This window comes from Ranitomeya imitator, chromosome 1, assembly GCF_032444005.1.
Source record: "Ranitomeya imitator isolate aRanImi1 chromosome 1, aRanImi1.pri, whole genome shotgun sequence".
Taxonomy (NCBI): Eukaryota; Metazoa; Chordata; class Amphibia; order Anura; family Dendrobatidae; genus Ranitomeya; species Ranitomeya imitator.
Window position 1 is genome coordinate 100,320,397 of NC_091282.1, and position 14,776 is coordinate 100,335,172.

Below are 14,776 nucleotides of genomic sequence, written 5' to 3' on the forward strand. Positions count from 1 at the left end.
AATATTCAATGGAAACATCAATATTCAAAAAAGCGTATCTGTGACACCCGATCACATACAATAAATACGAAAAAATATACTGGATGCCAGCTCTCAAAGTGTTAAAGAGACACTGTATTCGTAACATGCTCATAGATAAAATAAGATAAATAAGCACATGGATTAGAACAATAAATTAATAAATCAATTAGTATAAATATAGAGCTCAAATATTTTAGCTGACTTTAATGAAATCTAAACTAATTATAGATGATTCCAACAGGTTATCCCCAAGAAATACATATAGAGTGATTAAAAATTCATTAATGTGGTTATATTGTATGAGACGCGTGCAGAAATTAATGCGTACTAGATGAGAAAATCTCTCCAAGGGGAATATTAGCACAAAGTATCATGCAGACATTGCGGGGCGCAGAATGCTGGAATTAAATCAGAAGTCTGGCAGATGTATTGTCACTGGTCTGGGGGAAACTCCACAGACATAGACACTTAAAGGGGATGGCCACTTTATCTTTACCTTATTAGATGTGTTGGAGACATGATTTTGTGCCACTTACCAATATACACTGCTCAAAAAAAAAGGGAAGACTTAACAGAATATAACTCCAAGTAAATCAAACTTCTGTGAAATAAAACTGTCCACTTAGGAAGCAATACTGTTTGACAATCAATTTCACATGCTGTTGTGCAAATGGAATAGACAAGATATGGAAATTATTAGCAATTATCAAGACACCCTCAATAAAGGAGTGGTTCTGTAGGTGGGGACCACAGACCACATCTCGGTACCAATGCTTTCTGGCTGATGTATTGGTCACTTTTGAATGTTGGTTGTGCTTTCACACTCGTGGTAGCATGAGACGGACTCTACAACTCACAAGTGGCTCAGGTAGTGCAGCTCATCCAGGATGGCACATCAATGTGGTGAGCTGTGGCAAGGAGGTTTGCTGTGTCTGTCAGCGTAGTGTCCAGAGGCTGGAGGCGCTACCAGGAGACAGGCCAGTACACCAGGAGACGTGGAGTCGGCTGTAGGAGGGCAACAACCCAGCAGCAGGACCGCTACCTCAGCCTTTGTGCAAGGAGGAACAGGAGGAGCTCTGCAAGAGCCCTGCAAAATGACCTCCAGCAGGCCACAAATGTGCATGTGTCTGCACAAACGGTTAGAAACCGACTCCATGAGGATGGTCTGAGTGCCCGACGTCCACAGATGGGGGTTGTGCTCACGGCCCAACACCATGCAAGACGCTTGGCATTTGCCACAGAACACCAGGATTGGGAAATTCGCCAATGGCTCCCTGTGCTCTTCACAGATGAAAGCAGGTTCACACTGAGCACATGTGACATACTTGACAGAATCTGGAGACTCCGTGGAGATCGATCTGCCTGCAACATCCCTCAGCATGACCGGTTTGGCAGTGGGTCAGTAATGGTGTGGGGTGGCATTTCTTTGGAGGGCCGCACAGCCCTCCATGTGCTCACCAGAGGTAGCCTGACTGCCATTAGGTACCGAGATGAGATCCTCAGACCCCTTGTGAGACCATAGGCTGGTGTGGTTGGCCCTGGGTTCCTCCTAATGCAGAACAATGCCAGACTTCATGTTGCTAGAGTGTCAGCAGTTCCTGCAAGATGAAGGAATTAAAGCTATGGACTGGCCCGCCCGTTCCCCAGACCTGAGTGCGATTGAACACATGTGGAACATCATGTCTCGCACCATCCATCAACGTCACATTGCACCACAGACTGTCCAGGAGTTAGCAGATGCTTTAGTCCAGGTCTGGGAGGAGATCCCTCAGGAGACCATCCGCCACCTCATCAGGAGCATGCCCAGGCGTTGTAGGGAGGTCATACAGGCACATGGAAGCCACACACACTACTGAGCATCATTTCCTTGTCTTGAGGCATTTCCACTGAAGATGGATTAGCATTTACCTTCATTTTCCACTATGATTTAGAGCATCATTCCAACTCCAGACCTTCGTGGGATATTAGTTGTGATTTACGTTGATCATTTTTAGGTTTTATTGTTCTAAACACATACCACTATGCAATGAGTAATGATTTACAACTGGAATATTTCATTCAGTGATATCTAGGATGTGGAATTTTAATGTTCCCTTTATATTTTTGAGCAGTGTGTAGATACCGTATATATATATATATATATATATATATATATATATATATATATATATATATATATATATATATATAAATATGTATATATATATATTGTCTAAGGGGTACTTCCGTCTGTCTGTCCTCAACTTTCGTAACGGAAATCCCGCGTCGCTGATTGGTCTCGGCAGCTGCCTGTCATGGCTGCCGCGACCAATCAGCGACGGACTCAGTCCGATTGGTCCCTCCCCTGCACTCACTGCCCGGCGCCCGCTCCATAATCCCCTCCAGTCACCGCTCACACAGGGTTAATGGCAGCGGTAACGGCCCGCGGTGTAACGCACTCCGTTACCGCTGCTATTAACCCTGTGTGTCCCCAACTATTTACTATTGATGCTGCCTATGCAGCATCAATAGTAAAAATATGTCATGTTAAAAATAATAAAAAAAACAAAAAACCTGCTATACTCACCATCCGCCGCCTTTCCTGCTCCTCGCGACGCTCCGGTGGCCGCTACATTGCAAGCGGCAGCTTCCGGTCCCAGGGCTGGTGTGCGACAAGGACCTGCCATGACGTCACGGTCATGTGACCGCGACATCATCACAGGTCCTGCTCATACCAGCCCTGGGACCAGAAGCTGCCGCTTGCAATGGAGCGGTCACCGGAGCGTCGCGAGGAGCGGGAAAGGCGGCAGATAGTGAGTATAGCAGGACTTCAACGGGCCTTCGGAAGGTGAGTATATGTTTATTTTTTATTTTAAGTCTCTATACTACGTGGCTCTGTGCTGTATACTCCGGCGCTGTGCAATATACTATGTGGCTGGGCAATATACTATGTGACTGGGCAATATACTACGTGACTGGGCAATATACTTCGTGACTGGGCAATATACTACGTGACTGGGCAATATACTTCATGACTGGGCAATATACTACGTCGCTGGGCAATATAATACGTGACTGGGCAATATACTACGTGGCTGGGCAATATACTACGTGACTGGGCAATATACTACGTGACTGGGCAATATACTACGTCGCTGGGCAATATACTACGTGACTGGGCAATATACTACGTGGCTGGGCAATATACTACGTGACTGGGCAATATACTACGTGACTAAGCAATATACTACGTCCCTGGGCAATATACTACGTGGGCTGTGCAATATACTACGTGGACATGCATATTCTAGAATACCCGATGCGTTGGAATCGGGCCACCATCTAGTATATATATATATATATATATATGTATATATATATATTTGTATTTTTTTTCAGGTTCTTTTTTACTTGTTCATGTAGCCAGCTCTCCTGTCCGCAATTTGGTTTCTGATGGAGGAGGGACATGTGTCTATCATCAGCCTCATCTAACAGAAAAGTTGTTTTCCCATTTGTGGTATTTTTAGTTGGTGGAGGCTGTTGGACATGTCTGGGACACATGCTCTTCCACCAGCTGCCATTGTGTTAACCGGAGAGCTGTGCTGTGCCGCCTGTGATGATAGCTGTGCCGCCTGTGAGGATAGCTGTGCCGCCTGGGAGGATAGCTGTACCGTCTGCGAGGATAGCTGTACCGTCTGCGAGGATAGCTGTACCGTTTGCGAGGATAGCTCTACCGTCTGAGGATAGCTGTACCGTCTGTGAGGATAGCTGTACCGTCTGTGAGTATAGCTGTACCGTCTGCGAGGATAGCTGTGCCGTCTGTGAGGATAGCTGTACCGTCTGTGAGGATAGCTGTACCATCTGCGAGGAAAGCTGTACCGTCTGCGAGGATAGCTGTACCGTCTGCGAGGATAGCTGTACCGTCTGCGAGGATAGCTGTACCGTTTGCGAGGATAGCTGTACCGTCTGAGGATAGCTGTACCGTCTGTGAGGATAGCTGAACCGTCTGTGAGGATAGCTGTACCGTCTGCGAGGATAGCTGTGCCGTCTGCGAGGATAGCTGTACCGTCTGCGAGGATAGCTGTACCGTCTGCGAGGATAGCTGTGCCGTCTGCGAGGATAGCTGTGCCGTCTGTGAGGATAGCTGTACCGTCTGTGAGGATAGCTGTACCGTCTGTGAGGATAGCTGCACCGTCTGTGAGGATAGCTGTACCGTCTACGAGGATAGCTGTACCGTCTGTGAGGATAGCTGTACCGTCTGCGAGGATAGCTGTGCCGTCTGCGAGGATAGCTGTACCGTCTGTGAGGATAGCTGTACCGTCTGTGAGGATAGCTGTACCGTCTGCGAGGATAGCTGTACCGTCTGCGAGGATAGCTGTACCCTCTGCGAGGATAGCTGTGCCGTCTGCGAGGATGGCTGTGCCGTCTGTGAGGATAGCTGTACCGTCTGAGGATAGCTGTGCCGTCTGCGAGGATAGCTGTGCCGTCTGTGAGGATAGCTGTACCGTCTGTGAGGATAGCTGTACCGTCTGTGAGGACAGCTGCACCGTCTGTGAGGATAGCTGTACCGTCTGTGAGGATAGTTGTACCGTCTGTGAGGATAGCTGTACCGTCTGCGAGGATAGCTTTGCCGTCTGCGAGGATAGCTGTGCCGTCTGCGAGGATAGCTGTGCCGTCTGTGAGGATAGCTGTACCGTCTGTGAGGATAGCTGTACCGTCTGTGAGGATAGCTGTACCGTCTGCGAGGATAGCTGTACCGTCTGCGAGGATAGCTTTGCCGTCTGCGAGGATAGCTGTGCCGTCTGCGAGGATAGCTGTGCCGTCTGTGAGGATAGCTGTACCGTCTGTGAGGATAGCTGTACCGTCTGTGAGGATAGCTGTACCGTCTGGGAGGATAGCTGTACCGTCTGCGAGGATAGCTGTGCCGTCTGCGAGGATAGCTGTACCGTCTGCGAGGATAGCTGTACCGTCTGCGAGGATAGCTGTACCGTCTGCGAGGATAGCTGTGCCGTCTGTGAGGATAGCTGTACCGTCTGTGAGGATAGCTGTACCGTCTGCGAGGATAGCTGTGCCGTCTGCGAGGATAGCTGTACCGTCTGCGAGGATAGCTGTACCGTCTGCGAGGATAGCTGTACCGTCTGCGAGGATAGCTGTGCCGTCTGCGAGGATAGCTGTGCCGTCTGCGAGGATAGCTGTGCCGTCTGTGAGGATAGCTGTACCGTCTGTGAGGATAGCTGTACCGTCTGCGAGGAGAGCTGGACTAAGATGTACAAGAGAAGAATCCGTGATACCTATGTTATAATAGTATAAAAGACATCATGTCCCCGACACATCAGCACTGTCCCCAGTGTGTTGTTAGTGATGCCATGTGCATCACAAACACTTTTTTTTAATTAAAAATGGCAGTCTAATCTTGTGGAAAAAGCACTTTATATAGTTATATCATACCTGCTCATTTAGTTATAGGGGTGTGCTCCATTTTAACCAGTCACAGTAGGTTCCGCCCACACAATTTGGGTGATGTTCCCGGGGTTGCGCCGACGTCACTCAAATCCTCTTTGAAAAGTCCCGCGCACACGGTGAAGCCGGGCACTACACACAGCTACACTGTGCAAGCGTGGCTGCCCGATCGACACTTTGCGAGTGCAGGATTTTTCAAAACGGATTTGAGTGACGTCAGCACAACCCCAGGAACATCACCCAAATTGCGTTGGTGGCGCCAGCAATGACTGGATGAAATGAAGCACACCCCGTTGATTAATGAGCAGGTACAATCTAACTACATGATTACAGCCCCATTTTTAATGAAAAAAAAACATGTTAGTGATGCACATTGCATCACTAACACTCGGGGGGCAGTTTACATGCTAAGAAGGACATGTCAGGTTCCCTTTAAGTAGGAAAAAAAAATGACCGCCAAAAGAGGACAATCCCTTTATGTGTTATCTCAGTGCAGGAAAGAACGTTTGATAACCTCACATCTCCATCACTGTTTTGCATAGTTCGTATTGTCGTGTATTAGGACCTGTTTTGTTTGCTTTGCTCATTGGGATGATAGATATTCTGTATCTTTTTTTTTTTTTTAGGTTGTGGAGAATATCCTCATGGTAAATCCAGTTGTTGGACCACAAATGTTTCATGCCTTGCTGCCGCCAGTCTTTAGAGGCATTCTGGATGGAGAGGTAATCTGTTTATTGCATACGGTAATGGAACAGATATTAGATGCCCATGGTATACAGTGATTGTATAATGCCGCGATATGGCCAGGGAATAATGACATCATACAGTGAGCAGCAAAGTGCAAAATAAGCAGCCGCCACATCTAATGGTTGGCATCTTATGGCTAAAGATCTCTTTTGTAGATTTGCTGCATATGCTTTTTTGAGTTATTTCGTGTGCATCACATCTGCATCCTACATGGCAGTACAGGTCCCACTTTCTGGTAGCACATATGGCCACTAATGCTCTAGATGACTCATTAGCCTGTTAAAACTTCAGTATCATGAGCCCTTACCAGATAGTGTCTACTGATTAATGACAATGATTCCCATAACAGTGCCAAACACCATATTCCTACCATTAAAGGAAATCTGTCAGCAAGTTTTTGCTAAGTAATTCTAGAGCAGCATGATGTAGAGTCTGAGACTGAGACCCTGATTCCAAAGATGTGTCACTTAATGGGATGTGTGTTGCTGTTTCAATACAATCAGTGTTTTATCAGTAGGAGATTAGCATTACAGGTCTCGCTGCCTTGTGCCTCCTTGTCCAACCTTATCCCCAGCGCTGATTAGCAGCTTTCTGCCTATGCACAGTGTACACAGAATGCTGCCAATTAGTGGTGTGGGTGGGGTTATACAGAGCTCGTTTTTCAGAGATCTGGTAGATCTGCAGCAGAGAAAACAGTGATTGTAGAAAATTGAAAGCATGCAGACCAGCAAGTGACACATCGCTGGAAACGGGATCTCTGCCCCTACGTCATGGTGCTCTCAGATTACATAGCAAACAATGCTCTTCATCTGTGACCTTTGGTGACATGCTGACCATCCAAACATACAATATTGCCCCTTACTCATGTCTGAGCAGCTCACCATTCCTTAATCACTTGTTAGTATGAACATAGAAGGTTTGTGGCTGAGAGACTTGTTCACCTGTGTTATGTGGACTCCGAGGCAATTTTTGGATGGTGTCAGATCCATTTTTAGTTTTCATTTGCCCGATTTTAGCTTGCTTTTTCTTGGCCGTCTTGTTTTTAGAGACCTCTTATGCCACTGCTCTGGAGAAAAAATCTGGGATTGTGTCATACTGAATATTCAAAATACTAAATTGTACATTTTTGTCAACTTGTAGAGATATCCTGTTGTAATGTCTACCTACCTTGGTGTCCTTGGACGTGTCCTTCTGCAGAACCAAGCCTGCTTTTCTTCATTATTAAATCAGATGGCACAGGAGTACAGTCAGGAGGTTAGTATGGGATACACAAGTAAAGCGAATCCTCATGAATATGCTGATCGCTCTTGGAAACAGTGACGATACTGAGGCATGAGAAAAATGAAGCTTTTTCTAAGATGTCCACCAAATAAAACATGATTAGTAAAGAATACAGCGGTCCTTAATGCGCTATGCATTGGTGCATGCAGCAATTTATTTTTCTTATGAATTTGTGAGAAAACTCTTTGCTGAATTGAGAAATATGTGATGATGCTGTCAACTATCTCTGTTTAGGCAGCTGTAGATGTAAATTAGATATACTTACTCAAAAATTATGTGTATAACCCTCATATTTGGGGCTTTTTTCCTTATTTTTGTATTTATTTTTTTTTGTTAAACAACATTTTCACCCTCATGTGTCACGCACAGTGTAGGAAAGACTTAAGTGCAACACGAAGGGATAATTGGAAAGGAACCCAACACTAGGGAAGGGAGGGGTGGGTGTAGTCACCATGTCTACCCTAATGTCCCTATATAAGTTCTTCACCTATTTATGAGCAGTCTAGAACAGAATGAACACTAGTCAATCCCCACTACCACTAAATACAGAAGGGATACACAAGCAAGAAGAACACTTAGCTTGAGTAGACTCAGAGAGAAACACAGACCTCCTTCAAATATCAAAGAAGAAGATAGCTGACTGCTATAACTCCGAGCCTCAACAGGGAAATGGAAATATCACCGGCAACTTCCATTGGCAAGCTGGGAGTTATAAACACCCCGCTCCAGGTTTGTCAGCTAGAGCCGGGGAAGAAGTCTACAGAGCAAACTGCTGAGACCTTCTTCAGTCAGTTGCAGAGCGACGGTCTGCAGCCTCCGACACATCTGTGCTTCTTGATTGGTCTTCCACTCCTTTCTTACAATATAATATTGCAGCTCCATCCCCCTCTTTTCCCCTCCTCTCTGCCTGCCCAATATTTTAACATTGCCTGAACTAGCAACGTGTGAGCAGTCGACTTGCAACTTATCATACAAAACTTCCATTTCCTGGAGAAGGCAATGGTTGTAGCTTTGATCACATGCATGTCTACTTGTACACTGTGTGAACACCCCTTTAAATCACTGTATTCCGGGTATTTATTCAGTCCCATTGCCACAGGTGTAGTACTCATACCTTTAACCATGTGAAAGAAGGGGTCGTTCTAAAGAGCGCACTGAATTTGAGCATGATTCTGTAATCGGAAGCCACCGGTATGACAAGTCAGTGTGTGAAAATCAGGAATGTTGTTGTCACGGCACAGTTGCAAGATATCCCCGGGCTAGGGCCCCTTCCCTATCCCTAAAGCTAGGGGCGTCCTGGCCATCTCTGCTCACCGGATTATTTCTGATGGTGAAAACGCTGGGGCCCACTAGCCTTACTGAGCTACTGAATCAGCCCTTATCTGTCCCTCCCTCACCCAAGTTGTTGTGTATATGAATACACAAACCAGTCTAAGAAGGGAAGTGGAACACCGGGAAGTATAGGAAGGGAAAAATAAATAGGAGAGGATGAGAATATGCACACAGACAAATCACCAAGCTACAGTCTCCTGAACAACACTCCAAAATGCCTCCTCAAACAACCAACACCTCCAGCTCCAGAACCAGGCAGTTTCAAAATAACTTTCATTACCTGCTTGCCGGAGGCGAGTATATAGAGCAGAAGAGAGTGGCCAACACTGAACAGCTGAGAGCAGGAAAGCTTCCAGGAGCTCTCAACTGAACAGATTAACCCCTGCACTGCTAGTAGAAACCTGCACTGTTTAATATGAAGGTGAAGTTCTTCTAATCAGTACAGGGGTACGAGAAATCAGACATCACGGATCAGTTGCATTAGTTTTTCACAATTTGCAACGGATCTGAAAAGCTGATGTGTGAAACTAGCCTTAGCCAGACTGCATGGACGTCAGGTGCTGGTACCCACATCCTCACTTCAGGACCGTAACCCTTCCAGTGTACCAGATACTGAAGCGACCAACGAATCAATCGATAAGCAAGGCGGAATGCTATATGATTGACTACAGCCACAATCTTATAAGCCAATGAACCTAGGTCCCAGTTTCCAAGAAGGAACCTTCAACTTAATGTTCCTCGAGGACAACCACACCAATCACCAACACACAGCTCTGTACCCACCAAACGTCTCCGATCAGCCACACACTTAAATTTGGACGCCATCTTCTTCAGATTATTAAAAACCCCTTGCCACACAGATATAATAGATCATGAAAACTGTTCCACTTGTTCATTTAAAATTTGAAGATGGAGATTCACAGGTATGAACAGTTTACCTAATGGACAGGCAGCAGGTCTGTCCCTTTGAGCCTCTACAACCTCCTTCTCCAGATCAAAGCATATAGACACAATAACCAACCCTTTTTGTAGTATAGGAACCGGTTCACAATTATCTCTACCCCCAGGAAAACAACGAGATAAGGCATCTGCCTTAATGTTTTTGTTCCCCGATCCATATGTCACAAAAAAGTTTAATGTGGTGAAGAATAACGATCATCTTGCCTGTCGAGGCGCTAGGATGTTTTTTCAATTCTACATATAAAAGATTTTTATGATCCGTGATTACCATGACAGGATGAACTGCCCCCTCCAGAAAATTATGCCACTCTTCAAAAGCCAATTTAATTGTCAAAAGTTCCCTCTTACTAATGTCATAGTTTTTATTCTTTGAAAGACATTTTCGTTGAAAAGTATACACACGGACGCCATTTACCAGGAGATGGACCCTGCGACAATACAGTGAGACGCATCAACATCTACAATTAATGGCTGAGTGCCCTCAGACTGTATAAGAATTGGTTCAGGTGTAAAACACTTTTTCAAGGTATCTAATGCTTCCCTGGCCGAACTGGACCATATGGAAAAGTCCGTAACTTTCCTGGTCATAATCAGCAAAGGTTTGGCCCTACTGAAACATTTTTGATGAACATACGGTAGTATTTTGTTAAACCAAAAACCCTTTGTAACGCCTTTAAGTCCTCAAGACAATCCCAATCCAGTAACACCCAGGCTTTCACTGGATCCATGCGAAAACTGGTGGACAATAATAAATAACCCAGAAAATCCCCTGAACCAAGAGCTTACATTTCTCTGGTTTGACAAATAGTTTCTTATCTCTGAGTATCTGTAAGACTTGCCTGACATGTGCCTGATGTGACTTGAAGTAAGGCAAATAAATGAATATGTTGTCAAGATAGATCACATCAAATCTACCTTCCAGGTGACTAAAAATGTCATTTACAAAGTGCCGAAAGACGGCAGGAGCATTCGTCGACCCAAATGGCATCACAAGGTATCATAGTGTCCCTCGGGTGTATTGAAGGCTTTTTTCCACTAATCCCCCTCCTTAATACAAACTAGATTATACGACTCCTTAGGATCCAGTTTTGGAAACCATTTTACTCCTACAATCTTGTTAAAAAGGTCCGGGGTGAGAGGGAGAGGATCTTTTTTCTTCACAGTGAAATACCCTGCAACAATGGGGGATGAGGATGGTCTGATATGACCCTTTGACATACTTTCAGCGATATGGTCCTTCACGGCCTACCTCTCTGGAGCAAAGATATTATATAGTCTGCTCTTTGGCAGCTTAGCCCCAGGAATAAGATTAACGGCGCAATCATAACGACGATGGGGAGGAAAGTTGACATTTCCAAAGTCAGGTATTCAGTCACAGATTGAGTACCAAACCTGGCTATCTGAGTGCCCAAACAATGTCATTGAAATGACTCTGTACACTTTACCACCTCCTGAGTCTGCTAATTACCACAGGGTTGTGCAGCGTAAGCCAAGGTAGTCCAAGAACCACAGGAGAGGGCAAATCCTCTGGCACCTAACAGTTAATATATTCTGAGTGCATAGCCCCTACTTGTAGATGTATCCCTCAGAGTAAAATACCCCTGGCTCAAGGGTGCGGTGTCAACGGGGATTATGCGTATAGGTTTTGACAGTGTATGTGGTTTGTGGCCCTGGACCTGGACAAACCTAGCATCAACCAAATTAAACCCCTCCCCACTGTCCAGAAAGGCTGAAATATCCACCTTATTTTAACCCAGATGGATCTCAGTCAGTAGAAAAAAATTTGATCTACCTTAATCACTCCACAACCTGGGCTCCTTAGTTTTTTGGCGGTTGTATACAGTGTGGGAAGGACAAGTACGAAGGACAAGTACCCACAAAATTACCCTTTCCATTACAGAAAAAAGACACTCCCCTTTATGCCGAACTATAGTGAAGTGCTTCTAATAAGTGCAGGAGTACGAGAAATCAGACTGCCTTCTGGCTCCTCTCTGACGCGGTAAACCTATGACAGCTGTGCAGATTCCTCTGAATCCTCCTTTAGCATTAAGATCAACACAAAAACTATGCTCCGGGAGTTTAATGACATGGGTTTCCATAGCCAAGCAACCACATGCTAGCCTTACATTTCCAAGCACAATGCAAAGTGATGGATTGAGTGGTATAATGCATGTTGCCTCAGGCGGAGTGGAAAAGTGTTCTATGGAGTAATGTATCAAGGGTCTCTATGTGGAAGTCTGATGGACAAGTCTCGGTTTAACAAAAACCAACCTTACTGCAATGTACCTGCATGACTGCATTATGCCAACTATGAAGTTTTGTGGAGGAGGGATAATGCCATGAATGGGTTTTCCAAATATTTTGTCAATGGTACGCTTCCAACTTTGTGAGAACAATTTGAGTAAGGACCTTTTCTTTTCGCATGACTAGGCCTCTATTGTACAAAGCAAGTTCTATAAGGCCATGGTTAGGTGAGTTTGGTGTGGAAAAACATGACCGTCCATGCTGAGCTCTGACCTAATCCTCATTGTACACTTTTGGGAAGAACCAGGATGGAGATTGCGAGCCGATCCTCTCATTCATCATCAGTGTTTGACCTCATAAATATTCTGAATGAATGGGCAATTTTTTTTAATTGTCTCCAAAACCACAACCTTTTACCCTTTTTGTTTCCTCTGCTGAGGTGACATTACATGGCCATAAGCCAATTATGGCATAGTCTCGCTATAATCTTGTAATGTGATCTCACTGCCTGGAAGAGAGAAGTCGGGAAACGTAATGGGCTTCAGATACATTTTGAGGCTTTGGGTTTATCTAAGCCATTTTTAATTTCTCACACTCTGCACAGAGAAATGGTTTTCCAGAATCCTTCGTTATCTTGGAAAAGCCGTTTGATTCATAAATTGGTGTTAAAAAGCTACATTTTGCAGTTCACAGTAATCACTATTTTTGTCAGTTCTCCGCATAAGACTAGATCCTTTAAAGAGTTGTCCCATCAACATTATTTATCACCTCTATACACGAAAAATGTGAAATATATGATGGCTGGGGATCTAGCTGCCGAGAACTCAAAGTTGCCTGCGTGAATGCTGGGGTGGTGAGTATGTGCCACCGCCACTCTTATAGACTCCGAGTGGAGCAGTGTTCACACTTGCTACGATTGCATTCACATGGGAGACTCTTGGACCCTTGTTCTCGTGATCAGCGGGGTTTCTAATGGTCAAACCCTCAGTGATCCTACACTTATGGGCTTTCCAGCTGAGTTACCGCCAGTAATAAAGGACTCATTGACTTACAATGGGCCCATCATGGAATATTTTTCCCAACATATCTGACACAAGTTTTCAGTGTAGGCTCTGAGCAGTGTCCCGAAGCAAATGGAGCACAGATTATATGTGGAATTCCATATTCTAATTGGCCACTCGAGAAAGATATAGCAAATGTATATTTCTCTACTTCACTGCAGTGTTACCTTCCAGACATGTCCACCCACATGGAGTGCATTAGTTGTACACTTCGGCAGAGACAAGCAGGTAATGAGGTTATTTGATGGTTTACATGACAGATTATTAGGTTTGGGTTTTCCAGTTTTGCCTTAAGAAAAGTCCAAGAAGTAGCAATGTAGCATTCAGGGAATTGAGTTCAGTTTGCATTCAGTTAAAGGGAAGTGATTACAAGGAGAAAGTCCCCGAGGCTGAGAGAGAACACTCTTGTACCTATTCTGCCAGGAATTACCGCCGGTATAATTACGCTATCGCAGGCTTCCGCGTAACAATGGCTGATCTGGTAACATAATTTGTTCTTCCTGTTTATTGAAGTAGAACTTGTTCTTTTAGTTCTTTTTGTATGTTGCTCATCATTAGATGATTGTCTTTTCAGGCTGACCAGATTCTCGGAAATATAATTGAAATGTGGGTGGATAGGATGGACAACATCACACAGCCGGAGAGGAGGAAGCTTTCTGCTCTTGCTTTGGCGTCTCTGCTGCCCACAGTTAACAGGTAAGAGTAGTCCGGTGTGTGCTCTTCTGTTGTTAGAGGTTTTCTATTATATTACAAGGATCTCAAGCCCCTTATATGCCTGTAGGCGACTATCACAAGGGGCACGATAATTATTACAAATGCTGGGAATAAAGAGTGGATCTACTGTGCTGTTGTTGACCTAACCCCTCTATAAATTAGTATAGTAGCTCTGGGCATTGCCATAAATCATGCAGAAATGACATTGAAATGTCATTGACTCCTCTTTGTATTAATCAATCAAACTGTATCTCTTCATAAATGAGAGTACAAATTATCAAAGTGATTGAAAAAAAACAAGCAGCATTGCTATTTACTTTGTGATAATGACGAGGAACTTTAAAGGCAATCTGTCAGCAGGTTATTGCTATGTAATCTGAAAACACCAGGAGATAGAGGCTGAAACTCAGAATTCAGGGTTGTGTCACTTGTCAAAGTGCTGTTTACTAACTGTGAAGGATTTACAGCTAAGAGATTAACATTACTGGACTACATTAGTCCAGCCACGCCCCCTCCTGTGATGAGCAGCTCACTGTCTATGGACTTTGTACATACAGAGCCTGGTATGGGCGGGATTAGCTTTCTCAGCTCTGCTGTATTCTAAATCTAAAATTTCTGATTGTGTCACAGTGGCTGCACCCACTAATCTAAGTGACACTTTGTTGGATTAAGGGTCTCTTTATCTACATCATTCTGCTCGCAGATGAGGAAGCAAAAACCTGCTGACTGATTGCCTTTAAGGAATTTTTAACTCTACTGATTGTTGCTCATTACATGGGCTGTCGGCCACCTCTGCAGTCTATCAGTGATGACCAGTTTCCTAGACAAGTTCCCAGTGATTACAAAGTCTTTGCTTTAGATCTTGTAAACCCATTGCAGGATCTGGCCAGTTTCAGTGCCCCCACTGATGGTGCAGAGGACATACAACGTGGGCCAGGGGAGTGACAGTGCTTGTCAAAACTGTCAATCAGGAGCTT

The 14,776-nt window shown here is 44.7% G+C and overlaps 1 protein-coding gene across 3 annotated transcripts in view; it reads left to right on the forward strand.

The window, feature by feature from the left end:
• IPO11 (importin 11) overlaps positions 1-14,776 on the forward strand; it is a 628,234-nt gene that overhangs the window by 339,612 nt on the left and 273,846 nt on the right. For all 3 annotated transcript variants that reach the window (XM_069749262.1, XM_069749270.1, XM_069749278.1), the window contains exons 25-27: positions 6,087-6,182; positions 7,348-7,461; positions 13,660-13,781. In XM_069749262.1, coding sequence (XP_069605363.1) covers positions 6,087-6,182; positions 7,348-7,461; positions 13,660-13,781 — 332 coding nt within the window. The remainder of the gene's footprint in view (positions 1-6,086; positions 6,183-7,347; positions 7,462-13,659; positions 13,782-14,776) is intronic.